Raw genomic sequence first — 25,881 nt, 5'->3', positions numbered from 1 at the left:
GTTAAGTTGCTCAAATTATAGATATGGTCCGGTTTACTCATTTTCATCTAAAGCCGACCTAAAGAGGGAACAACAAAAGACCTAAAACCCCTCTCTCGTGTTCTTTCTTCTTCTTCTTCTTCTTCGCGTTGCTCTCTCGTCGTCGGCGGCAGATTAAAATCGTTATCATATCGTTTCGACACTCTTGCAAACATTCCAATTAGAACAAAACAAAAAAAAAGGTCATCTTTTTCTTCTCTTAGAAACATTAGTTTCGAAGTCTCTTCAATTCTACAGTTGCAACAACGAGCTCTTTCAAAGGCAAACAATGTAAGTAGTATTGGGTTCCCAAATAAACTCTTCTTTCCTTAGGGTTTTAGCTCAGTTTTCTCAGAAAATTCGTCTTGGCCTTTGTGGAATTTCCAGGTCGAGGATATGCGTTAAAAATTTGCCCAAACATGTGAAAGAGGATCGACTTCGAGATGTATTTTCACAGAAAGGAGAAATCACTGACGCCAAATTGATGCGTTCCATGTATACTACTGCTACTTTATCCAAATTCCAGTGTTTGCACTACTAAGTTTGTGCTTTTTTATTGATTGCTTATGTTGAATCACTCTCTGTTTTCTTGCTTTCCAGTGATGGTAAGACTAGACAATTTGCCTTTATTGGATTTCGTAGTGCTGAAGAAGCTCAAGAAGCTATTAAGTATTTCAACAAGTCTTTTCTTGATACTTCTCAGATTTTTGTTGAGGTTTGTACTTCAAGACTTGATACTCTGTTTTCACTTGTTTACTGGTTTGAATTTTGATATTTAGATTCAAACTTTGTCTTACAGATTGCGCGTAAAGTCGGAGATGAGAACGCTCCTCGTCCATGGAGTCGTCTTTCGCGTAAGAAAGAAGAGAAAGTTAATGAGGATTCTGAAAAATTGTCTAGTGGACTGTTAAACAATGGTAAGGCTAAAGGAGGCAAAAAGAGTAAACCAGAGGTTGATGATCCTGAGTTCCAGGAATTTCTTGACGTTCATCAGAGGGGTAACTCGAAAATCTGGTCCAATGACATATCGATTCCTCATCCCCCTGAACAAACAGGAAAAGGAAAGGTCTTGATGAAGAAAGCGGATGAGCCAACGGTTTCCAATGATACTGAGCCTGACAAAGTTATAACATCATCTGGTACTGAAAAGACTAAGAAGAGCAAAGCTGTAGCTCCCACTGATGATGTTTCTGATATGGAATATTTCAAGAGTAGGATTAAGAAAAATATGTCGGATTCTGACAGTGATGATGAAACTGATAGTAGTGAAGATGAAGTTGGTGATGCTGATCTTGCGGGGAATGATAGTGGTAAAGCTGATGCAGACGGTCTTGATACTGCTATTCGTAATTTCCCTATTGATGGTGATGTCGAAGCTGGTGGAATCGATAAAGATATTGATGGCGATGCCATGGAAGTAGAAGCCGATGAAAAGGTGGCTCAAGAATCGAAAGCTGACAGTGATGATATTCTTGACACTGGTCGCCTTTTCGTTCGTAACCTGCCTTACACTGCAACGTAATGGATTTTCTTGTTCATCTTCTGCTCATTTTATATACCTGACTTATGTTTATCTATCTGTTATTCATCTTTGATTGTTGTCAATAATCTCATGCAATAGAGAAGAAGACCTTATGGAACATTTTAGCAAATTTGGTGATATATCAGAAGTCCATCTTGTTCTTGACAAGGAGACGAAAAGGTCCAAAGGAATTGCCTACATCCTTTACCCGATTCCGGAATGTGCAGCAAGGTATTATTCATGTCAGAAAGCAGCCTTTATGTTGATTTTTTTTGCAGTTGATTACTCCTAGAGGTCTAAGTAATTGCTTTTCAAGAAGTAGCCTTATGTTAATCTCTAGCTGTTAGTTCAGGTTTTAAAACATTTGATGGTGATGCAGGGCAATGGAGGAACTAGATAACTCAATTTTCCAGGGCCGGTTGTTGCATATTTTGCCAGCCAAGCACCGTGAAACGTCTGATAAACAAGTGTCAGTGGCCTACCCTTTCTAAGTTTTGGTCTTTCAACTTGTAATATTTTGTGAACCAGATTTTCCATTAGCTGTTTAACATGCCCCTTCTCAACAGGAATGAGACTTCTAACCTGCCAAAAACATTCAAGCAAAAGAGAGAGGAACAAAGAAAGGCATCTGAAACTGGTGGTAATACAAAGGCTTGGAATAGTTTATTCATGCGACCCGATACTGTATGTGTATCTTGTTTAAAGAATGCATCCATTAATGTATTTTATATCTGGCTTTTAGTTTGCTTCATTTATCTTTTTTTCTTTTCCTTTTTGTGTTGTAGGTTCTAGAAAACATAGTCAGGGTGTATGGTGTAAGCAAGAGTGAGTTACTTGACCGTGAAGCTGAAGATCCTGCTGTGCGCCTTGCTTTGGGAGAAACAAAAGTGATTGCGGAGACCAAAGAAGCCCTTGCGAAAGCTGGAGTAAATGTTTCCTCTTTGGAAGAATTTGCTGCAGGTAATGGTGATGAGAAGAACCGAAGCAAACATATCCTCTTAGTAAAGAATTTGCCATTTGCTTCCACTGAAAAGGAACTAGCTCAAATGTTTGGAAAATTTGGAAGTCTAGACAAAATTGTCCTCCCTCCGACGAAGACGTTGGCCTTGGTATTTTTCTTTCCATGTGTGCTACTTCAATATCTTTAACAGATAGTTAATTGCTCTCTAACCTGCCCTTACTCACATGATCTTCAGGTTGTTTTCCTTGAGCCTGCTGAGGCACGCGCAGCTATTAAGGGAATGGCATACAAGCGTTACAAGTAAGCTTTACAATTAACTTTATTGTTTATTAAACCAAGAGGGGAAGAACAACTTCTGTATAGCTGTCTATAATCCATTTTGCTTTCCCTAAAGTTCGCTTCGTGGAGATAAAGGATCATGCTAGTTTTCCAAACGGCTTCATCACATTTTTCCTATTATTACAGAGATGCTCCCTTGTATCTGGAGTGGGCTCCTGGAAATATTCTTGAGTCTGATAACAATGAAAAGAAGAGTGATGTTGTAGAAAATGATGTGAGAAGAGTCAACGTGGAGCACCAGGTTGAAATCGATCCAGATGTAACTGAGGTATGTCCAGTTATGATAGCTATGAACGTTATGAAATGATACGTTTTTTTTTTTTTGAGTGGATATGAGCTAGCCGAATGGTAAGGTAATTGAAAAAATCTTGATTAGCTTAGGAAACTAAATTTGATTTTACCTTGTGGCGCTATATACGGGTTTAGTACTATCTTGTTAGTTTCAGGTGAGGTACTATATAATTTATGTTAATTGGCTTTGTATATATTTATATTTCTTTTCTGATCGATTTTGTAGACAAAGAAAGATGCAAATGTATCTTTTATATTGGTCTGTTTGTAACATTTCCTTTAAATAATTCGTTATATTTCAGTCAAATGTCCTTCATGTTAAGAATCTGAGCTTCAAGACAACTGATGAGAGTTTGAAGAAGCATTTGACTGAACTGGTGAAGCAGGGAAAGATTCTGAGTGTCAAGGTAAGTTCCTGTTTGTTACTGACACATGATGTGTACTTAACTGTGAGTCTGTTTCAATAATCTTTTATTTTCCATTATAAGCAGATAATAAAGCATGTAAAGAATGGGAAGAATCTTTCAAGCGGTTATGGTTTTGTAGAATTCGACTCTGTAGAGACAGCCATCAGTGTCTACAGAGATCTACAGGTATGCAATAGTTAAGTCTCTTTGAAACTTTAAGTTGATTGGACTTGATGAAGTACAGTGCACTTTCTTCTTTGGCAGGGAACTGTTCTGGATGGGCATGCTTTGATCTTGAGATTCTGTGAAAACAAGCGGAGTGACAAGGTTGGAAAAGATTCAGCCAAGGACAAAACTTCGACAAAGTTACATGTGAAAAATGTAGCTTTTGAGGCAACCAAGAATGAATTAAAACAGCTATTCAGTCCATTTGGACAGGTACACATTCTTATCGCAGGATATAATGATGTTATGGGCACAGCTTATTAGTTCTATTTTACAAACCGTGAACACATACTGCCATTCTCTCGTACAAGTCTGTGCAACGGCTGAAGTTTTGGTATTATGCGTGTAAAAATTCTTTTAGTTATGGAAACTACAAGGGGATGAAACATTAGCTCTTTTGTATTGGAACAGTATAGAAATGAAGTTGGATTTGGATAATTAATTTCAGAAACATCTAACGAAATTCCTGTTTCTTGTTTATGCAGATCAAGAGTCTGAGGCTTCCAAAGAGGAATATTGGGCAATATGCGGGTTTTGCTTTTGTTGAATTCGTGACAAAGCAAGAAGCCTTGAACGCTAAAAAAGCATTATCAAGCACACATTTCTACGGACGCCATTTGGTAAGTCTTGTATTGTACTCTTGTCTCATATGAAGCCTGTTTGTTCATTTGTTATCCTTGGATGCATTCTCGACTCTCTTTATATGCCCGTCTTTTCAGGTGCTCGAGTGGGCGAATGATGACAATAGCATGGAAGCGATCCGGAAGCGTTCTGCTGCCAAGATGGACCAAGAAAACGATAATGCAAAGAAAAGGAAAAGCTTGAAAGTTGTTGATGAAAGCAGAATGAAGTTTGAGAGAATAGCTGAGTAGTAGAGTCGCCTTCTTCTATAGTTGGTATTGACACATGGTGTTATATATAAGTCGCTACTGTGGTTCTTCTCCATGGTTTAAAATTTTGATGTCTACTGGTTAATTTATATGTTATATACAGATGCTTCTTTCAACAAAGTTTATAGAAGAAATTATTTTCAATTATATTAAAACAAGCTTCCATGTTTGTATTACATAAATACCAAAACACGAAGTCAAACGAATCAGTTCACAAGCAACCCCACAAGATCATGCTTTTGTATAGTTTCTCTGTTTCGTAGTGGTCCACTCTATCCGATTGATATTCCCTGGATTAGGCCTGGGCATTTGGGTATTCGGGTCGGGTTCGGGTCGGGTTTTTCGGTTCGGGTATTTCGGGGTTAGTAATATAGGAACCTAATAGGTATTTATAAAATTTCGGGTCGGGTTCGGTTCGGTTCCTTTTCGGGTACAGGTACTTCGGGTAATGATTTAAGAGATCCAAAAATTACCCAAAATATATTTGGGTATGAGTAGTACCTATCAAAATCCGACCCGAAATTACCCAAAGTACCCATAAATCCGAAACTATTTGTTAAAACTAATAAATTTTTGAAAGAATATATTACTAGTAAACAAATTTAACCAAGTTTTGAAGATTCCAAAAATTAAAATCAAACAAGTCACTGACAAAATAAGAAACCAAACTAACAAAAGCATAACTTGAAGTCTTAAACTAATGAAAGTGATAATGAAAATATTTGAGTTGATAAATGGAAGAAACTAAGAAAGAAGAATCATCCCAAGAGGGCAACATTTAACCAAGATTATCCATACATCATGAAATGTTACATAAAACCAAACCTTTTAAAAACTAAAAACAATTTTAAACAATTTTAAAAAACAATGACAGAGATGAAGTTGCCTCAGCTACTTAAACTCATCAATGAACTTCTTTACATGTAAGGAAACCTAATATTACATACATGTGTTCGAGTACTTAAAAGTACCCACGGGTATGCGAGTTCGGTTCGGATAATACCCGATACCTATTGGGTATTGAGAATAAAAACCGATCGGGTATTTCTTAAGAACCGAAGTAAAACGGGTTCGGGTATTACAGGTCGGGTTCGGTTCGGGTATTCGGGTTCGGGTATTTTGTTCAGGCCTACCCAGGATGCATGAAAAAGACACACATCTCTCATGACTCATGATTTGTTTATAAAATTAAAAACAAAAAAATGACTAATTAGGTTTTAAACAAACATAATACCTATTAAGTTTTAATCGTAGGAGATAAAATAACATTATTTGCATGTTTTACAACAAAGATAAATCTAGGAAAAAACAACATTTAGGGGTTTTATTGGTTTATTATTTGTACATACATATACATATGTACTAGACTATAATTTGAGAGAAAGATAGCTGAATATGCATGCATTGTGTGCCGTCGCTTTCGTGATTCTCCATAGTAGAAATTTTGTTCTGTACTGACCCCATCTACTAATTATATGTAATAACATATGTGTGTTAAAGTGGTGTGTATCTTATACTAGTATACCCTACCTGAAGTCCAACAATATTTGAAGGTTTTAATTTGTTAGGTTTTTTAATAAGCAAATTGAAGTATCCCATGAAGGTGAACCAAGCGAACTGAAGATTCCAAAGATGCATATGATCCAAGACACATTTAACATAATATAATACTGTAGCAAGGAGGTTAACACCTACGTAAATCTAGGAGAAGAGTAGCATTTAGGTTCACTAAAACGAACATTACAAACATAAATCTAGGTTAACTATTGAAACAAACATAACAAACCTTTTTTTGGTAAGACCAAACATTTCTTTTGACTCATTTATTACCAGTCTCATCACTTTGACTCATTCATCATCACTGGAATCCTCACTCGTATTACCCTCACTCTCGTCTCTGCAGTCATATCCATCAATCATAACACGATCAATCAGCTCATCACAACCGCTCACATCATCTCTAATGATGTTGAGAACACGAAGAGCATCATCAGTTAGAGTAGTAGGCGGCGGATCTAAGGTAGTGAGATAAAGTTCCAAAGTGTGGCTCTTCAAATGCTCCAAAAGATCAAGTGCATATTTCCTGGTGTATTCCTCGGAAACATTGGCCACGGGTGGAGGCACTGTATCATCTGCCTCGAATCCTTCTTGCACCAGAGAAAGGTTGAAACTTTCTGCGCATCTCCTAAGGCATCGTATCATAGCTTTGATTTGGTCTTTAGTGGTGGTCTGAAAAACACGATATTTTATATTAAAACCCCTCGATTTATACATTATATACACACCCTAACACATACATTATATGAAAATGAAAACTTCATAAATTAAACGTACAGTTCTCTGGATGTAACTTTTAACGGGCCGAAGAAGCTTAATGGCAAAGGCTTCGGTTTCTTCTGTCATAATAGTCTTCAAGCTTTCAACTTGAGGATCAACCCTAACTTTGAGGTTGCATCACTTTCACTCACTTGACTGCTTGAAGAGTGAGACATGATAGCAAAATTAAAAATCTACAAATGTAAACAACCCCTACTAAATATTAGTTTCTTTATATACTAAAAGTAACTGACCTATGTTTTTGGGTTTATGGGACTATTTTAACTTTTTGGGCTTACAGAGAGTTTGAGTTTCCTTTGATATTGACACAAAGATGATAAATGATACTCCTTCCGGTTTTTTAAGTGATATTTAATATTGTTACACAGATTAGGAAAACATATAACTTTTTTTTTCCATACAAATTCCATTAAATACAATGAATTCAACCAATAAGAAAATATGATGCATAATATGATTGGTAAAAAATTATTAAATACATTTAGTATTTACATAGAAAGTTGAAAATATCACTAAGACCATCTCCACCAATGGTACTTATCGAGGTACTAATTGCATTTCATGTATTTTAGAAAATCAAAAACAAAATAAAAGAAGAGAGACACATGAAAAGTACTTAGAGCATCCTTAGAGTACCATTAAAGGTAAGATATTAAGTGAAGTGGTATTAACAAAAGTATCTTAGAGGTAAAAATTATATCTTACATAAGATGCTCTCCTACGTAATTCTTACTTCTAAAATACCCTTGTTAAGGATGGCTTTAAACAAGTATCTTTATAGGACACATGTCAATTACTCATTGATCAAATTTTTATTTAAAACTTAAATTTAAATATATAGCTAAATTTATGAAAAATATTAGTATAATATTATATATATATATATATATATATATATAGGTATCTCTACCACTAGAGATGCTCTTAAAATGAAACAATTTTCTAATGCTAAAACATCACTTCAAAAGAATTGGAGGGAGTAATGCTTGTTTCTTCTAATCTGGAATTCAACAAACTAATCTTTGACGAACCGTAACAGAAGACTTGATATTCAAGCCTTAACATTACCAAGTAACACCTCGAGACTTAACCAAGTATACAAAACCAAATCAAAATAAGTAAAAAGCAATAAAACAAATGTTTGCAACCATCTTTATATCTCTATAAAGCAACAAGAATGGAAAATACATGGCTTCCCTAGTATAGAAATACATCACATCAAACAGATCATGAGAGAATACAAGAAACAAGAAACAAAAACGAACTAGATAACTCTGTAAATTCAATCAACTTTACGATCATTAGGTCTCGAAATTCAGATAATTAAACAAATGACATGCCATTTACGCTTAAGTTTCTTAGCTAGAAAACATAAAATCACTTTGCGTTTTGGCTCAGAGAGGTAGAAGTAAGTAACAACATCCGTAAGGCAAGAATGTAGCTAATTACCTAAGCAAACCAAGTAGAGAACATACTCGGACAAAAAAAACTAAACTGCTAATTACCCAAGCAAATGCATAAACTCGTTCGGATATCTGGAAGCCACTGATCCAGACCCGGATACATCATCTGTTCCACCCCTACCTGCATCACATTGGAACAAGCACATGGCGAAAACACAATCAAAGGAAGACAGAAATGTCACTACCTAATGTAGTCTACTCTGATGCAGCAAGCCCCATGAACAACACACATAGATGTGAGTGTAAAGAACCCCGAAACATGAAGGGACAATAGTAGTTTCTGGGCCACCGATTCAGTGAGGATTCCATAAAAGAAGGTTTCTGGAACAAATTGCCCCAAAAAGTTTACATGATAGCTAAATCTTGAGACAATGAAGATACCATTGTACCTCCACACACTTGATCTTGGGCATGAGACCTCACCTAACTCTGAGAAGATACTCGAATGGGAACAAATTACACTAAGGAATTGCAGGAATCCAAACAAGTGAGAAGCAAAAGCTATTTCAAAAAGAAGACAACGTCCTTACATGAACTTAATTCTCCTGAAACTAACAAATCAAAAACATTGCCATATAGGTACAGCTGTAAGAATATTTTCTTATTCGAATTATGGAGGATCGCCGTCAGAAGTCTTATTGAGATCATTATATTTAGTTAACATCTGATGAGTTCTCAAGGGGTCTTCCTCATAAAACGAATACAATCTTTACACCGGAAGCAGTTTGCAGACAGTACTTAGTTCTTTGACATTCATAAGATTTTTTGATTGAACATTCGTTAAAATTCTTAAAGAGATAAGCTTTCGATCAATAAGTAGTGACAAGTTCCAAACCATAGGTTGATATATAACATAATAGAAGAGGAGGTTGCAGACCCCCCAAATTTCATCAAAGCCAGCCACTACTAAAACTATTATACTACAAAAGAAAGTAACTCATGGAAAAAGATTATTATTATTCACTAATGCCTAGAAGCACGACAGGATGATTCTGATCAAATCTGTAAGCGTTGCAGTTCCTCTGCTGCCTTTCTAGCTTTAAATTTGGCCTTGTTCTTCCTCCAAGCTTTGATCATCATCGTCTTCAAACGCTCAGGTTGCCCTCTCACAAAATCTTCATTCCCATATTCCAGTTCCCCTGACCCCTTCTTGATTCTTTTAAACCCCTACCAAGTAACCAACACATAGCAATATTCAAAACCTGAGAGCCAGAGACAATTTCTTAAACGCAACAATTAGAGGAGAACACTTACATAATACCTAAGCTCAGAGCGAAACTCTGAGAATCTGCTGCAATCGAAATCGCCAACAATGTCTCTGCGAGTAAACTCTTCGAGATTCCAAATGACGAAACTGTTGTTGTCTTTGCCCCATGAGATTACTGAATCCGACGAAGGATCTTCCACAACCTTGTAGATTCTCATATGGAACACAGACACTCCCTTCGGGAAATTGAGAGCCATTCTTCCTTAACACACTTGAACAAGATTACAGATCCGACGCTCTATGAACCCTAACCCCCGAGAATCAACCAATCAACTCCCAAACTCTCTGAAAGATGAGAATTAAATGGGAAAGAAGAATCAACCTTTGAAAGTTTTTAATATACGAAAGACCTAATTTCTTGTGCGGGGCCTTTTATGGGCTTGGGCTTAGCCATCATTGCTACAGCGAATTTACTTCATTGAGCGACAAATTGGCATGATTTAATAGTACCGAAAGTGAAATAAACACCTTAATCAAGTAATCATAATTTTTTCGGATATAAAAAAATTAACATCAATGGAGGGTTTTAACTTTTAACGATGGAGTAGATAATTTCACTTTAGAAAAAAAAATATAAATTAAGCAAATTTTTCGTTAATTAATTAGCAGTTATTAATTTATCAACTCTATAATTTTAATACCTAAATTACGATCGAAATCAAAATTATTAAAAAGAAAAGGGGAAAATTCCCCAAGAAAACATGAATTATTTAATATTTGCCAAAAAATACATGAACTTTTTTCGTTGTCAGAAAAATACGTAAACTAATTTATAAATGATAAAAAAATACGTGAACTATTTCGATTTTCCAGTTTCCCACATGTAATGATCACAATTTTCAACGAAACTAACACAATCATAAACATCGTTTCCCTATTTTTCATTTTTCCTAAATTTCTAATCATAACAAAAACTTAACTATAAGAAAACAAAGATGGAAGATAAAGCTAAAATATAAAGAAAGAGAGATATTGGTATGATTATGACTACGATAAGAACAAAACTTCTTCACGAGATTGTAATAGTAACAATGTTTAATGTTGTCTTAGTTTTGTCGAAAATCGTGACCATAATATGTGGGAAACTGGAAAATCGAAATAGTTCACGTATTTTTTATCATCTATAAATTAGTTTGCGTATTTTTCTCGCAACGAAAAATGTTTATGTATTTTTCTGGCAAATATTAAATAGGTCAGGTATTTTTTGGGAATTTTCCCAAAAGAAAAAAGAAGTGAACTTACTATATAAAAGTTACTCCGTTGACCAAAAAAAAAAAAATTACTACTTATTACGAAGATGTTAAAAATAAGCGTCAATGGAGAGATTTTGTGAAGTTTACTCTTGTTGTGAGTTTCTTTATATTTTTTGATATCTTGTTCCACGATCGAAATCAAAAGTGAAACAAGATGAACTAACTGCCCTATCCATAGTCCAAGAAGAATAAAGAAAGAGATTAGATAACAAAATTAATACTAGAGGTTACAATCGATTCCCAAATTCCATCATCACAACAAAGCCAAGCCCACTAAAGTATTGTTGTTAATTATATAATACAACTAAGAGAAAGCAACTTAACTAAACAACAACAACCCCCATGAAAAGAGTGTTTATTGATTTATAAAAAGGAGGAGCAGGGCGAGTAGGATGATGGTTCAGATCAGATTTGCAAACGTTGAAGTTGCAGGCGATCCATTTGCCTCTTTAAGGTGCAAATGCAAAATGCTCAAAAATGTTTGCATGGCAAAAGGTTATTCATAAAATGTGTGTGCAAGGAAGCACGAGGGGATGATTCTGATCAAATCTGTAAGCGTTGCATTTCCTCTGCTGCCTTTCTAGCTTTAAATTTGGCCTTGTTCTTCCTCCAAGCTTTGATCATCATCGTCTTCAAACGCTCAGGTTGCCCTCTCACAAAATCTTCATTCCCATATTCCAGTTCCCCTGACCCCTTCTTGATTCCTTTAAAGCCCTAACAAGTAACCAACACATAGCAATATTCAAAACCTGGACCAAGAGATAGAGAGCCAGAGACAATTTCTTATAGTTTAAACGCAACAAGGAGATATATATATAAAGAAAACTTACATAATACCTAAGCTCAGAGCGAAACTCTGAGAATCTACTGCAGTTGAAATTTCCAACAATGTTTTTGCGAGTAAACTCTTCGAGATTCCAAATGACGAAACTGTTGTTGTCTTTGCCCCATGAGATTATTGGATCCGATGAAGGATCTTCCACAACCTTGTAGATTCTCATATGGAACACTGACACTCCCTTTGGAAAATTGAGAGCCATCCTTTACTTAACACTTTCAAATTGGACAAACGGAAAAAACAGATGACTCTAGCTAAGAAGAATCCAGATGTGACTCTCTTTGTGAGCCCTAACCCTAAACTTTGATAGAAGAAAAGGGGAAAAAAGAATCAACCATAAACTTATATACAAAATATCTGATTTACTTTGCAGGGCATTTATGGGCTTGGGCTGTCATATTATTTGAAGTTTAAAATTTTGGTTACTCTATTTAACATAAGATTTTGATTCTCATGTGTTTTTTTTTTCTTTATAAGTTTCCTTATTGAGTTGAGCGTAAATTCAACATCTTCTCTGATAAAACTTTATACAAGTACGTATTTATGTTGTTGTACTTCAAAGCTAAACCATTTCATCAATAATAATCTAAAGAACTCTGATACTTGTTATAGAAGACCCTCGTTTAACGAGTGTGATAAAGCTTGCTCTCCTTTTTCTTTTCTTTTTTTCTGAAACTTGTGTTATGTGTTATGACAATGGAATCCATATCCCCTCACGCACTAAATTACTGGACTTTTAGATTTTATTTACAGAAGAGTATAGTATAGAGATCAAATCCCAATACGCAAAATAAAGCAAAGAGACGCAAACACAGAAAGTCAATAGCTTCAAAAGTGACTGACCAAAACATCTCTTTTACAAGAGAAATGTGTGCCATTACATACAACTACGCACAACAAGATGAACTCACTGCCCTATCCATGGCCCTGTCTGGGAGAACCATTCCTGTTGGGTTTTCTGTTGGCTGTACTCGCGGTAGCCTTCTTGCTGTGGTCAAAATATAAAAAAAAAAGTATGTTAGGGGTTACTTAATAGTTAATACAAGAAACTAAAATTGTTTGAACTAATTCTCAGAGTGAAGGAAAGCTCACCGATTTCATAGAATATTTCCTTGACGTTAGCCGCGGTTTTTGCAGAAGTTTCCATGAAGAAAAGACCATTTTCCTGAGCATATATTTGTGCCTCCTGCAAAGGACCAAGAGTGTGTGACATCATGAACTAGGCTAAGCAATAAGATTCAGAAGTGTTGGAAACATATGCCCAGTGTGGTTGAAAATTTTAATTTGAGAAGCGAGATAATCTTCCCTCATTTGTCTATGTATAGACATGATTAAATCTGACAAACAAAAGATCAGATGTTTGGTGATGTGGAAACTAGCGAGTGTTTTTTCATTCTGACTGCCCTTGCAAGTGGCATAAAACTTTGACGCACAATGTAAATAATTTTTAACACACTTCAAAAGGATCAGCCTTACGAAATGAGACTATCTAGAGTTTAGGATTACGCATAACAGAGTAAAATATGAACAAAAAACATTGGATACTGGGATAAGTAAAGATCATGTGAAAACATCAAAATCATTCTCCAAAACTGGTTATGAAAGTCTGCTTGATACCAACTAAGTCACATCTTTTTTAAAACAACCAAATCTGTTTCCAAAGCTGTTAGAGGAAAGTGCTCTCTACTACTTGATGTAAAGCTCCTAACTATCTATACAAAATTCATATACTATGATTTGTTGAGTTAATGGAGTATTTTTAGGTGGCTTGTTTTGTCAGGTTAGTGTCATTAAGGTACAATGTAATTTTACAACAGAGAGATATCACCTAATGGTTTGGTCTCTGTTAAACATTAAGCATGATGGATCAGCTATTAGACTATAACATATTGCTTAACTTTGAAACATTAAGCATGATGGATCAGCTATTAGACTATAACATATTGCTTAACTTGCTTACCTCTGCAGTCACCTTCCTTGCATCTAATAAATCAGATTTGTTTCCAGCAAGGGCCATGACCATATTAGGGTTACCTAGTCACACAAAAATAGTTATAAAGTCAGAAAGTAAAGCTTGACAGAGCCTGCAACTAACAAAAAAATTATCAAAAACCGGAACTTAGCTAGACAATACCTTGTGCCTGCAGTTCCTGAACCCATTTCTTTGCCCTCTCAAACGAGGCCTGAGAAGATATATAGCAAAAACTATAATCAAACACAATTTAGTAGAAAGCCACTGAACTGCATCTACTGACCAATTTTATAACTCTTTACCTGATTCGTAACGTCAAAGACAATGATTGCAGCAGCAGCACCCCTGTAGTACATTGGAGCCAAACTATGATATCGTTCTTGACCCGCTGTATCCCAAATCTCAAACTTGACAGTAGCATCGTTAACAGCTAATGTTTGTGAGAAGAAAGCAGCACCAATGGTTGATTCCTATAAACATTAAAAAAATATATATATCAAAGTCAAGAAGCACATACACAGAGAACATATGAAACAACAACAGGAGGATGAGCATCAATAGGAAGAGCCACTAAACCTGGAATTCAACAAACTGATCCTTGACAAACCGTAACACAAGACTTGATTTCCCAGCACCAACATCTCCAAGTAACACCTGAAGAACTTAACCAAAGTACACAGAAACAACAATCAAATTAAGTAAAAAAAAAACATCTCCAATACAAAAATGTTTGCAACCATCTTCATAATCTATAACAATCCTGGTTCGAGCTAAATCACTAAAACCCTGTCACGACAACACCTAAAAAATCAGAATCATCCAACATAAACCTTAACAACAAAATCCGATCAAAATTCTCCAAATCAGAAACAGAATCACATCCGGAAACCGCTCAAAAGTTTCTGTAAATTCAATTATACGATCGTCATCGGAGCAAAATTGAAAAGAGAGCACAAGAGAATCAAGGTAATAAGAAGAAGGAAGAAGAAAAGACAGACCAATTTGGCGTTAATGCTCTTGTTTCCAGCTGCAGCAGCCATGATGATGCTCGATCTGAATAATGAGAAACGAATACGATAAAATCCTCAGCTCAAAAAAACTCAGATTGAAGATTCAAAAGACGGAGAGACCCCAAAAACAAAGTGGAAACGCGTCGTTAACAACAACCAATCTCCTCCTCTACCTCCTCCTGTATTAATAAAAATGATAGTATATTATATATAACTTTACAAGGAAACAAATATTACACGGCAAGTAAATCTCACACGAAAACTACGAATATTTCACATTTTGGAAGAGAATTAAAATAACAACTTAATCCTCCCTTTAAGCATCCTTTTAATTAGTAATTATATCTTTTTGTAAATGCCAAAAAATAAATTCTTCCAACCATTTTCCAATGAACTTTTTCTTTTTAATACAATACTTTTGTCATGACTTATGAGTTTTTCCTTCTTATTCTTAGTTTTTCCTATATATATGACAGTTTCGAAAACAAGTCCAATGTCTTTTGTTTCACATTTTTTACTAAATTATTTAGCTTGTAGAGATTTCTTTCCTGCATTTACTCATAATATTTTCAAGTAACAACAAAATCTTGTTGAGTTTTTCATTTTTTTGGTAGTACTAATCTTGTTAAGTCTTTCAAGTGATATACATTGAGATTTTCTAGAGATTACAACTTGTTGTTTGGAAATTTTTTTTCTTAATAAACAATCCTTTATCCGGTTTGCATGACTGAAACAAAAAACAAAATGTTGCTAGACCGGCCGAAGAATTCGAATATGGGACTACAATTAGTGTTAATAAAATTCAGAAGTAATTTCTGAGATATTATTTGTGTTTAAGCATGTATAAAAGTTATTAGTAAAAAAACCACTATTTTGTTGCCTTTGAGCCTGTAAAAATTCATCATCATAAGAGCTTTTATATTTACATTAACAAAGTAAGAATATAAAGACTATTTTTTGTTTCTTCACTGTCTTTTCTCAAGTGTTTTCTTCAATCCCTTCACTATCTTACCAAACCAAATCAAGTTCATGACACTCAATGCTATCGGTACAACGAAAACCAGTAGATAACCGAACGTATGCATCTGTATCACCTGCCACACACACACACAAGAAAAAACTATAGATCATTAGTTCGTTATCTCTACAACTAAACCACTACAACAACAACACAATAAAACAGAGTAATTCCTATTGTTTCCCTAAAGACTATACAGTTTGGTTTGCAAACTGGTTCAGGGTTGGAATGAACTAAACCGAACTCTTGGTTACCTGATCATAGTGTACGTAGACATGGTAAAACATGTAGACGAACAGAAGAATTCTTGCTGTCTGCAAACAAAACATGAATCCAATCAAGTTTTTAAGACCTTTTTACGAACTTACACAGTGAACACAAGGTTTTTGTAGAAAACTCACCAACCAAGCAAAGAAAATAGCAACTCCATTAATAAGATAAGCATTAGATCGCTTCAAACCAGCAATGTCAAGGTACCATCTAAGATTAATCTCTGGTGTAGTCAATTCAGAGATTAAAACCATGTATGTGTAAAGCTGAGCCTCTCCAGAGAAGAGAGAATACGCTACTGCTGTTCCAGATAAGCAGTGATGGAAAATCTGAAAAGAAAAATAAAAAAATCAAGATTGAAACCAATGGAGGAACACAGAAGCTTTCTTTGTTGTCTAACTTACATATTCTGATCCTCCTAAAGAAGGGTACAACCAAAAGATCATTCCAAGATCCGCAAGAAAGTAACCAACTGATACCTATGTATTAAAATACACATCACGACAAACTAGGTTGATCAATATTCACGAGTAGGGCTTATGATTAGAGAAATGACAAAAAAAATATATCAAGACTTACTCCTAAACCGAAGTTGGAGAGAGGCGAGCTACGAAAAACCATAAGGACTTGAAGATTTGTTTGGTCAGAAAAGAAATCAGAGAAAAACACAAAGTATAGTGCCATGAATGAGATAAAGATCGCATGGACTGTAGATATCCCCCTGTCATGTTTACATTACAAGCCAAAGTGATGATAAAGAGACAAAGCATAACATACAAAACAAGGCTAAAACAAGGAACCTGCATATACGTATTAATGTATACTCACCTGTTGTTCCATTCAATTCTCTTTATTTTTCTGAGAGCTGAGTATGATTTGATATGAATTGAGCTGAATAATTCCGTAAGATCATATACCTATTATCAAAAAGAGCCATAAGCTAAAATGTTTAAAACAGAATAAAAACAAAAGAGAAGTGAAGCACAAATTTTTTTACCAATTTGCTGAGACAGATTCCAGCAACAACAGAAGTGTATGGAAGAAATGGATCTGCTAATAAATAGTGTTCAACAAACTGCTCTGCTTGAGTTTGGTATGACTTGATCTCCATGGCTGTTATCTCTCTAGTTCTCAATTTCTTCTTTGTTAAATTGTTTTATTTCTTCTTCTTCTTCTTCTTTCTTCTTCAATTCAGACTAATAACTTGTCTCAAGCTTCATCATCATCATCGTTTACTGGAAAAAAACATAGAGAATGAGACTTCATTTATGTCTTTATCTAAAGTCATGCTCACAAACACATTAAATACGAAATAAGAGCCAAAACTAATCTTAACCTTTCTTAGGAGTTAGGCTTATATGAAGAAAGGAAAACAAAATAAAACTTGATCGAATCTTCGTTATACCCAAAGAAGAAGAAAACTGAAAGACTCTGTTTTTTTTTTATCAAAGAAAAAAACAATTTTGCAAGAGAAAGGTTTAAAGTTTAAAACGGACAAAAAGATGAGACAGAAGCAATCAAAACACGTGAACCGCAAAAGGATGAAGAAGAAACGCAAAGAGGATGAAGAAGGAGGACGTTACAGAGACGATTGCGATTGCGAGAGAACCAAACAAAGAAAAAAGGGTTCGTTCTTCAGAAACTTCGAGAAATTATCCAAGTGGAGTAAGATTTGTTTTTACCAAGTTACTTGAACCGCAAGAGGATGCAGTAATTGAAAAAAAAAAAAAACACAAGCTGTTATCTTAAGAATAATCGAGATATTTAACTAATTAAAATATATATATAATTAAACTGAGGTTTGCTAAAAGGATGTTTAATAAACATGTAACTAGCTAAGCTAGGGAGGAAACAAAGGAGCAAGAACATGATTCGAACCTTGTTAGACGATTTAAATTGTGTGTGCAAGAAAACCATAGGGATAAATTAGTTAATCAAAGGAGTAATTTTAACTTTTAGTATAAAATGGATTACCAAAAAAAAAAACTTTTAGTATAAAATAAACAAGAGATTAAATATTTGTTTTGGTTGTGTGACTTCTGTCTTATGAAAAAGGTAAGTTAGGTGGATTTTAGGAGGAGGCTAAGGATAATTTCTTTATATTTGCTGAGATTTTGGTTATTTATTGGCTTATATAATTTTGTTTTAAGTATTGAATACCATAAAAAGTTAAATAATGATTATTTTATTATTTAGAGAATAAGATTAAGCCAAATGTTGTATTCTAATATCTCTAATAGATATGTATATTAAAATAAATGTATATAAAATTGTAATGAAAGTTTAATTCAAGAAGCAAGCTGAAGATATTTTAAAATAATTATATACCATAAATATTTTCTTATTAATATATATTTATATTAAAAAAACATTGTTGCCAGAAAAGGTTTTGAAAATACATATATATATGCATGATTAAATTGATCAGAGTAAGCCACGAGTTTTACACAAAAGCGGGTTTTCAAAGCAAAAACATACTTCTCAAACATAGCATAGGCAAACTATGCAAGTTTAACAGGATTGAAGTTATCTACTATTTTCTATCATGCTGAATTAAATACACTTATCGAAAAATATTTTGAGATTAACAAGTATGATTGAAAATGAATGTTTGGTAGGTGTTTTAGCTTGAAGGATAACCTAACATGAATTGAATCATGGACCACGTGAAATTGACCTAAGAATAAAAGTTACATATTATTTTTTTTTTGGGTTAAATGGTTACATATTTAAGAATTAAAAATAAAGAAGACGAACAGAACATTTATGTTTTTTGAAGAACTCACCTGTTTCTTGCTTGCCTTTATCTTGTAGTAAGCACATAAACAAAACAAAAGAAATCACCATTTGTATTGGTTTGAAGTCGTTTTTATAGTTCCATTGATGCATAGTATTGTTTAAGAATTTGTAACGTTCATCGTATTAAACAACACGATTTCGTGCGATATGTTTATCACTTTTGACACGTCTAAATTTGACAAGTCTTTTAATTCGGTATTATGAAGGGAATAATATCTCACTTTAGGTGGTTTTTAAGGCCAAGTGTTGATGATACACCAGATTGATACGTACATACGTCTATGATCCAAACATTTTAGAAATGTCCAGAATATTAAAGGTCTTATTCCACAAATTCACCATTTTAAAGTAATAAAAACAAAATTAAGGTTATTTCTGTTATTTTAGAAACTTTAAGGTGCTTTCCTGTATTTTCACAAAGATTTTAATCCAGAACAAGGTTTTAGCAAAGTAACTTGCCTATGATGAACCCTAAGAATCTTGGGGAAATGATTGATTCAAGCACACAATAAGCCTTAATTTCGGGTAAAGTTTCTTGCTTGGAAATAGTACGCATTACTTGTTTGATAGATGTCTTGAGACTTCTTCATTGTTCTGTATTTTAATGGTGGTTTTATCTATTTCTCTTTGTTGTTAGGTTGCGATGTTATTGTGCAGAGTTCAGAAAAAAGTTTATAAACTGTTGAGCATGATTTCACATTTCAACAATTACATAGCTTTCTCCACCATTCCTCGTCCAAATCAAGGTCAAAGGTTCGACCTTTCTCGAGTTTCGTTCACGATGCGGAGTTTTCAGATTGAGAGCTGTGTGCGTAAGGATAAATCTGAGTTACAGAAGCACTCGTCTCAGCTACCCACTAGGTTTTTCGTTAATCCGGTTCCAAGGGCTATTAGGAATCAAGCTCAAGAAGCTCTTTTTGATTACTTGCATTATACTAGAAGCCTTACTTTTACTGATGCAGAGCATATAAGCAAGAATTCTCCGTGTTTTATGTCGACTTTGTTGTCCAAGCTTGATGATAACCACAAGGATATATCCAAAGGATTGACTAAATTCCTTAGGTACAATCCCATAAACGAGTTTGAGCCGTTTTTCGAGAGTTTGGGTTTGTGTCCCCATGAGTTTGAGCCGTTTCTTCCACAGAAGCTAATGTTTTTGAGTGATGATGGCATCATGTTTGAGAATTTCCATGCTCTTTGCAACTATGGGATCCCTCGTGGTAAGATTGGTCGTATGTATAAAGAAGCGAGAGAGATTTTTAGATACGAATCTGGGTTGTTGGCTTCGAAACTCAGGGATTACGAAAATCTGGGTCTTAGCAAGGGTACAGTTATTAAGTTAGTTACTAGTTGCCCTTTGCTGCTGGTTGGTGGGATTGATGCTGAGTTTTCTTCTGTGGTTGATAAGTTGAAAGGGTTACAAGTAGGATGTGATTGGCTTGGGCGGTACCTGTCTGACCGGAAAACATATAGCTGGCGCAGAATTCTGGAGACAATAGAGTTTCTTGATAAAGTTGGATGTAAAGATGAGAAGTTGAGTAGCCTTTTGAAAAAGTATCCTGCTTTAGTGATCGAAGGCTCTGGTAAGAAATTCTATGTTCTGTTTGGTAGGTTGTTTAAAGCGGGGCTTCAAGTGGATGAGATTTATAGCTTATTTATAGACAACCCAGAGATGTTGTCAGACAAATGTGTAAATAATATTCAGAAGACGCTGGATTTCTTGATTGCTATTAAAATGGAAACACAGTTTATCACAAAGATTTTGCTGGGTCACATGGAGCTTATTGGTTCATGCTCTCTGCAAGCACCTAGAACTGCTTGTCTTAGTTTGAACGTTAGACAAGACGAGCTCTGTCAGATCTTAAAGAAAGAGCCTTTGAGATTGTTCAGTTTTGTTTCTACAACAAATAAGAGAAAAAGCAAACCTCTTTCGGAAGACTCGAGGAAACACTCAGAGAAGACAGCGTTTTTGTTGAGGCTAGGGTATTTGGAAAACTCGGATGAGATGGTGAAGGCCCTAAAACAGTTTCGAGGGAGGGGAGATCAGCTGCAGGAGAGATTTGATTGCCTTGTCAAAGCCGGTTTAAATCATAATGTGGTTACTGAAATCATCAGGCATGCTCCGATGATACTTAACTTGTCTAAAGATGTCATAGAGAAGAAGATACATTCCTTAACTGAACTTCTTGGCTACCCAATTGAATCCCTGGTAAGATTCCCGGCATATCTGTGTTATGATATGGAGAGAATACATCACAGATTCTCAATGTATTTATGGTTGAGGGAAAGAGATGCAGCAAAGCCAATGCTGTCACCAAGTACTATTCTCACTTGTGGTGATGCCCGGTTTGTGAAGTATTTTGTCAATGTCCACCCGGAAGGTCCAGCCATTTGGGAAAGTATAAACCAATCATCTACCTGAAGTAATGTTTATTGGCAATATTTCTTGAATTTAGTACAACTGTGACAGTGAAGGATGTGCTGATGCAGCGCTACGGATGTGAATGATTTTTATGCCAACTAATGAAACAAATGGAAGGGCTTGGAGATGGCAGGAAGAGCTGAGATTCAGTAGTGTTGGCCTCTGCTTGTGAAAGAGCAAAAGTATCTGCGGAGTTACAGATTTGATACATATCTAAAATGCTAGTTCAAAGCTACCGCTGCTGTGTTGCACAGTACTGCTTGAATTGATTGAATGTGATTTGTATACAGCATTGGAGAACAACTGCAAATTGTTTGTTGGGAATTTTCCCCCTAAACCGTCTCTGCAATAGCTTTCCTGTAAACGGATAAACACACCTAACGTTTTTGAAGCAAACAGTACTGATGGTAATGTGTTAAGGTGGTTTGTGACACATCTCTTATCTAAGGAGCTATGTCACATGTGACTCAGATGCGCTTTAACAACAACAATATCATATATCTGTAACTTGTGTAATTGACTGCTTCAGTTCAGATCTTAATGAAAGCAAATTGTTTAACGTTTGAAGATATGTTGGTTTGTGATCAAATTCCTACAAGGTTTGAACTAAGAGACCTAAATCCTCAAGGACAGAAGTCATTGTTGTAATGCAACTATCTCCACCAAGAATCAGAAATTAAGAACACGACCAATCCAGCATATGGTAATTTACTCACGCTACTTCAAGATCTATGACAATAGTTATACATGCTTATTGATCTAAAAGACATATACAGTAATTTGTAAGCTTAGCTATAAAAATGCACATGTACTCAATATTACTCTTTCTATCAATACCTCAGTTTCATTTATCCATTCTTAATTGGAACTAATTTCTCTGTTCTTAGAATCATGGAGATAAGAGAATATTCTTTTTATCTACAAAATTGTTAAGATTAGATAGATACAATACAAAATTTTGAAGAACACAAAAAAATTGACCTGACTTGGTTCATCTTCGTTCTCGGCACGAACACTTATGCGTTTAAGCTTACGCAGATACTTTCCTTCTAGGCTTAAGCTTCTGGATACCAATATTGACTTGAGGGCAGTGGGTGGTCTCAGAGCTATTATTGGATGTTTCTGCAACACTAATGCGTTTTCCTCTTTGTTTCTTCTCCATTACATTGTCTTCATTCTCATTTTCTTGTCTACACACATCTCTTGAGCATATCTCTGATACTTTTCTCCGTCTCTTTGGCTGCCTCTCTGTATGAGCACAAACTGCTTCACTCTCACATTCTGCATCTGCCCTCTTCTTCTGTCTGCATCGACAAAAAGATCAATTTAGACCCACAAAAGCATTGTGAGTGTATGCAGCAATCAGTATCTGAGGAATATCTCATTAACTTACCTTGCTCTGCGTTTCTTCTTCAGGGTGGGTTCTGGCTCAAGAGATTCCTCGGCTAGTGCCAAAAAATCACCTACGACAAGATCAGGACGCTCTGATTCCCGGTCAACAAAATTTCCGATAGTAGTTTCTCTTTGTAACCTTCTAGCTTCTTGTCTAAGATGTGCTAGGTGAGGATATAAGCTCTTCCATCTCTTGGCGCACTGACTGTCGGTGCGACCAGACATATATGAAGCAACTTTGGACCAACAATGTCCATATTCTTTCATTGCTTCTCTCAATTTTGCATCTTCTTCCTTGGTCCACTTCCCAAATTTAAGTTTGGGATCTAGAGAATTTCCCCATCTCTCTAGACACTGAGTACCCGTCCGTCCAGGAACAAACTGAGCAATTTTAGACCAATTTTTAGTTCCAAAGAGTGTCACAGCTACTTTCAAACGTTTGTCTTCCTCTGAGCTCCACTTTTGTTTCTTTGTTCTGCTAGGGTGAAGGGACTTTTTCCATCTGAAAGTAAAGAGAAGAAGGGAATAAGATAACACCATTCCATTATGTATCTGAACTGAGGCAGAAAAAAACATCATAAAATTACAGAAAATAATCCTTGTATGATATACTATGGAATTTGATATCTAATTAATTTATCAAGAAGATACTGACCTATTAGAGCACTGAGGTCCAGTTCTTCCATGTAATACATTTGCAACCGACTGCCAATCTGTCTCGCCAAACAAGTCTACGGCGGCACGGAGTTGGTCATCTTCTTCTGCAGTCCATTCTTTTCTCAATACATATGGATTCAAGCTCCTCTGATATCGAGCCAAACAATGAAATGGGGTCCTATTTGTTCCTAGCGATACTGCAATGTCAAGCCAGTCTGTAAAACCTTTGTTTTGAGTAATTAATCGTAAGTAATTATCCTCTGCTACAGTCCATGGACCATTGTTAATCAATGGATCTTCCGAGCTCATCCACCTACAATGAGGCCACACAACTTAAGAAAACCCATAGTTGATGTTTATCTTAGTAACCAGAAGTTCAACTAGAGGAGGGACTTACTGGGCTTCACATTCTGCCCCAGATCGGTTCTTGATATCCAACTGATCCCAATTAACTTTGGGAAGATACTGCCTAATCATTTCTGGTGTGATCTCAAGATTTTTTATCCCTTCAAGAATGGTGTTTACATCATCTGCAGATCCTTCCAAGTCACTGTTAAGTTAAAAGAATATATTTTAAACAGCAAATATAAAGAGTACTAGGCACCAGAATGTGATAGTACTTTAAAAGAAGAAGAGCAAGACGCAGCACCTGGACCGTTCAAAAGCTTCATGAATGAGTGCGTTTTGAACTTGTTGTTTTAGACCTTTTGCAAGACTCTCCTTCTCCTTAGAAGTCCAACTTCTGCGGTCCACTGAAACTGGATATTTCTCTAGTGCCATCCTATAATTTGCAACACAAGCGTTTTCCAGTGGACCTAACATCAAAGGAGATGTCTTTTTATCATTATCCTACAACATAATTAAAGTAAAGAAACATTTTATGCGTCAGGGTCAACAGAAAACAGCAGGAGCAGAGTATATTTTTAGTGACTAGAAAACAGAGAAGAGGCAAGAAAACTTAGATCACAGTGTGTTCATTACCTCGGTGCTATCAGAAGCAGGCTCAGACTTTCGTGCCGAGATCAATTCGACACGAGGATCTTTCATCTGAGAAAGGGCCTGTTTAGTAATTCTCTTGCAGGAAGCTTCAAAATCTTTAACTATCTTAACATTTTTCTTGTGTTTCTCGTTCTGCTCAATCGTGGCTTCGATTTCACTCAATTTTCTTCGAAGAAGGCTCTGATATGACCTGTTCTTCTGTATTGCATTAACAAAGGCTTTTGCAGCTTCAGGGAAACTTGAACTTTCAGATTGACATGTTTCCAAATGGTCACCGGAAGTATCTGAATCTGACACTGTGACGACGGATTTCCCGTGATCTGGAAAGCTTTCACAAGTATTAGATCTACTCAATATTTCGGTTGAAGGTTCATTGTCCAAGGCATGTACCTGCTTTTTATTCTTCCTGATTGAATCATTCATGAAAGTTCCTTCTGGATCTGCAAACAATAGTAAGCAATTACCAATCTTTTTCAAAGATAAGAGCCATACAATCCAACTATGCATACACTCGATTAAAGACAAGCAAAAGTAAACTCTTGCATCATGAACTGTACAGTCTAATGCAAAACAATGTCTTTCAAGTCATAATGAACAATCAAACATAAGCTAGATAAGAAGACTACGAGACCTTCTACATTATTCCATCAGAGAGAGTACATGTATATGCATAAATTCGAAACCTTTCACACTGAGTGTAGCTTCTCTTTAGAGCTTAAACTAGCTTTCATAGTTGTGAAATGGAAGAGAACCAAATTAATCTTTCTCAGCCGCAAAACTATCTTTAATCAATTGAAAGCAGAGTCTTTTGCTGATTATAGAACCAACATTTCGAATTAGGTAACACACAGAAACAAAATATCCAAACTTAACAGAAGCTAACCCATAAGATAAAACAAGAGTATAGATTGAGCTCACCGGACTTTGCATAAGCAGAGAATCGCTTAAGAAAAACGCGAAGGGTTTCAGATGCACCATCTTCGTCCATAGACAATGCCAAATCTCTCTCAATGCTCCGAATCATCTCGAAGTCTTCGTCTTCACTCTCCAAATCCTCCGAGGGCACTGATAAACCCGTGGGAGCTAATTGGCTCGTTATGCTCCGAATCATCTCCAAATCCTCGTTCTCCGAATCCGACGGCAATCCTTTGTCATCGGAGACGATACAAGCGCGACTTAACTCTTCGAGATCTTCACTGATATCTTCATCATCATCATTATCATCGTCATCAGCCTCGTATAGGCCTTCACGACGACTCATCATGTTACAGAAAGCAAAATACAAGATCAACGCAAGAGAAAGGTTTATGGCACCATGTGTGCCTTGTGGGAGAAGATGAAAATGTTTGTTTTTTACGTTCTTTCTTGCCCTAACAAATTTAATTAGGGTTTGACCATTTGAACATGATGGTGGCATGGCATCACCAAAACACGGGTCGAATTGAATCGTTCCGGGCCGGGTCGGGTCGGATAAAATTGTTATTGGGTCAGATCAATGGCTACAACCCCAATTTTTGTTCATCCCTCATAT

At 35.7% G+C, this 25,881-nt stretch overlaps 7 protein-coding genes across 8 annotated transcripts; 2 read left to right on the top strand and 5 right to left on the bottom strand.

Moving 5' to 3' along the window:
* Positions 1–69: 69 nt before the first annotated feature.
* LOC17877461 (multiple RNA-binding domain-containing protein 1) lies at positions 70–4,800 on the top strand. The gene is made up of 15 exons (XM_006283045.2): positions 70–309; positions 406–513; positions 619–733; positions 818–1,536; positions 1,640–1,771; positions 1,920–2,009; positions 2,107–2,224; positions 2,326–2,649; positions 2,737–2,801; positions 2,967–3,108; positions 3,434–3,538; positions 3,623–3,724; positions 3,803–3,976; positions 4,249–4,383; positions 4,483–4,800. Coding segments are annotated over exons 1-15 (2,484 nt in total). The 5' UTR covers positions 70–307; the 3' UTR covers positions 4,636–4,800.
* A 4,414-nt stretch (positions 4,801–9,214) lies between these two features.
* LOC17877462 (heat stress transcription factor A-1) lies at positions 9,215–10,026 on the bottom strand. Its single transcript, XM_006284698.2, has 2 exons — positions 9,708–10,026; positions 9,215–9,620 (listed from the first exon to the last, which is right to left on the bottom strand). The coding sequence occupies exons 1-2, from the start codon at positions 9,915–9,917 to the stop codon at positions 9,450–9,452; spliced, it is 381 nt and encodes a 126-aa protein (XP_006284760.1). The 5' UTR covers positions 9,918–10,026; the 3' UTR covers positions 9,215–9,449.
* A 1,337-nt stretch (positions 10,027–11,363) lies between these two features.
* On the bottom strand, positions 11,364–12,197 carry LOC17878246 (heat stress transcription factor A-1). The gene is made up of 2 exons (XM_006284699.2): positions 11,804–12,197; positions 11,364–11,687 (listed from the first exon to the last, which is right to left on the bottom strand). The coding sequence occupies exons 1-2, from the start codon at positions 12,011–12,013 to the stop codon at positions 11,517–11,519; spliced, it is 381 nt and encodes a 126-aa protein (XP_006284761.1). The 5' UTR covers positions 12,014–12,197; the 3' UTR covers positions 11,364–11,516.
* Positions 12,198–12,517: 320 nt separating this feature from the next.
* Positions 12,518–15,023, bottom strand: LOC17877898 (ras-related protein RABF2b). Its single transcript, XM_006284490.2, has 7 exons — positions 14,782–15,023; positions 14,360–14,437; positions 14,086–14,253; positions 13,946–13,994; positions 13,772–13,845; positions 12,904–12,997; positions 12,518–12,799 (listed from the first exon to the last, which is right to left on the bottom strand). The coding sequence occupies exons 1-7, from the start codon at positions 14,821–14,823 to the stop codon at positions 12,699–12,701; spliced, it is 606 nt and encodes a 201-aa protein (XP_006284552.1). The 5' UTR covers positions 14,824–15,023; the 3' UTR covers positions 12,518–12,698.
* A 560-nt stretch (positions 15,024–15,583) lies between these two features.
* On the bottom strand, positions 15,584–17,683 carry LOC17879851 (transmembrane protein 56). Of its 2 annotated transcripts, none has more exons than XM_023779420.1 (8): positions 17,665–17,683; positions 17,079–17,316; positions 16,910–16,998; positions 16,661–16,802; positions 16,486–16,560; positions 16,213–16,410; positions 16,066–16,125; positions 15,584–15,887 (listed from the first exon to the last, which is right to left on the bottom strand). In XM_023779420.1, the coding sequence occupies exons 2-8, from the start codon at positions 17,190–17,192 to the stop codon at positions 15,759–15,761; spliced, it is 807 nt and encodes a 268-aa protein (XP_023635188.1). In that variant the 5' UTR covers positions 17,193–17,316; positions 17,665–17,683; the 3' UTR covers positions 15,584–15,758. The 2 variants fall into 2 exon arrangements, with proteins under 2 accessions (XP_023635188.1, XP_006284324.1); XM_006284262.2 differs by lacking the exon at positions 17,665–17,683 and adding an exon at positions 17,418–17,505 and having other exon boundaries at positions 15,586–15,887.
* LOC17879468 (transcription termination factor MTEF18, mitochondrial) lies at positions 17,635–21,871 on the top strand. The gene is given in 4 exon segments (XM_023779421.1): positions 17,635–17,686; positions 17,689–17,741; position 18,510; positions 19,518–21,871. Coding segments are annotated over 4 exon segments (1,881 nt in total). The 5' UTR covers positions 17,635–17,644; the 3' UTR covers positions 21,303–21,871.
* Positions 21,872–22,111: 240 nt separating this feature from the next.
* On the bottom strand, positions 22,112–25,838 carry LOC17878818 (snRNA-activating protein complex subunit 4). Its single transcript, XM_023779418.1, has 7 exons — positions 25,269–25,838; positions 24,333–24,790; positions 24,001–24,200; positions 23,749–23,901; positions 23,350–23,664; positions 22,696–23,196; positions 22,112–22,606 (listed from the first exon to the last, which is right to left on the bottom strand). The coding sequence occupies exons 1-7, from the start codon at positions 25,765–25,767 to the stop codon at positions 22,333–22,335; spliced, it is 2,400 nt and encodes a 799-aa protein (XP_023635186.1). The 5' UTR covers positions 25,768–25,838; the 3' UTR covers positions 22,112–22,332.
* Between the last annotated feature and the right edge of the window lie 43 nt (positions 25,839–25,881).

This window comes from Capsella rubella, unplaced genomic scaffold, assembly GCF_000375325.1.
Source record: "Capsella rubella cultivar Monte Gargano unplaced genomic scaffold, Caprub1_0 scaffold_7, whole genome shotgun sequence".
Taxonomy (NCBI): Eukaryota; Viridiplantae; Streptophyta; class Magnoliopsida; order Brassicales; family Brassicaceae; genus Capsella; species Capsella rubella.
The sequence above is the reverse complement of the archived record's forward strand: the minus strand, read 5'-3'. Positions and strand labels throughout refer to the sequence as shown.

Coding starts and splice junctions, on each gene's coding strand:
- LOC17877462 (XM_006284698.2), bottom strand. CDS start 9,917: ATGGCTCTCAATTTCCCGAAGGGAGTGTCTGTGTTCCATATGAGAATC. Junction 9,621..9,707: donor GCTCTGAGCTTAGGTATTAT/GTAAGTGTTCTC, acceptor GTTACTTGGTAG/GGGTTTAAAAGAATCAAGAA.
- LOC17877898 (XM_006284490.2), bottom strand. CDS start 14,823: ATGGCTGCTGCAGCTGGAAACAAGAGCATTAACGCCAAATTG. Junction 12,998..13,771: donor CAAGGAAGGTGACTGCAGAG/GTAAGCAAGTTA, acceptor GGTCCTTTGCAG/GAGGCACAAATATATGCTCA. Junction 12,800..12,903: donor GGAAATATTCTATGAAATCG/GTGAGCTTTCCT, acceptor TTTTGACCACAG/CAAGAAGGCTACCGCGAGTA.
- LOC17878818 (XM_023779418.1), bottom strand. CDS start 25,767: ATGCCACCATCATGTTCAAATGGTCAAACCCTAATTAAATTTGTTAGG. Junction 23,197..23,349: donor GGACCTCAGTGCTCTAATAG/GTCAGTATCTTC, acceptor CTTTACTTTCAG/ATGGAAAAAGTCCCTTCACC. Junction 22,607..22,695: donor AAGAAGAAACGCAGAGCAAG/GTAAGTTAATGA, acceptor TTGTCGATGCAG/ACAGAAGAAGAGGGCAGATG.
- LOC17878246 (XM_006284699.2), bottom strand. CDS start 12,013: ATGGCTCTCAATTTTCCAAAGGGAGTGTCAGTGTTCCATATGAGAATC. Junction 11,688..11,803: donor GCTCTGAGCTTAGGTATTAT/GTAAGTTTTCTT, acceptor GTTACTTGTTAG/GGCTTTAAAGGAATCAAGAA.
- LOC17879851 (XM_023779420.1), bottom strand. CDS start 17,192: ATGGAGATCAAGTCATACCAAACTCAAGCAGAGCAGTTTGTTGAACAC. Junction 16,999..17,078: donor GAATCTGTCTCAGCAAATTG/GTAAAAAAATTT, acceptor TTTTGATAATAG/GTATATGATCTTACGGAATT. Junction 16,803..16,909: donor AGAATTGAATGGAACAACAG/GTGAGTATACAT, acceptor TAAACATGACAG/GGGGATATCTACAGTCCATG.
- LOC17877461 (XM_006283045.2), top strand. Junction 2,650..2,736: donor CGACGAAGACGTTGGCCTTG/GTATTTTTCTTT, acceptor CATGATCTTCAG/GTTGTTTTCCTTGAGCCTGC. Junction 3,109..3,433: donor TCGATCCAGATGTAACTGAG/GTATGTCCAGTT, acceptor GTTATATTTCAG/TCAAATGTCCTTCATGTTAA.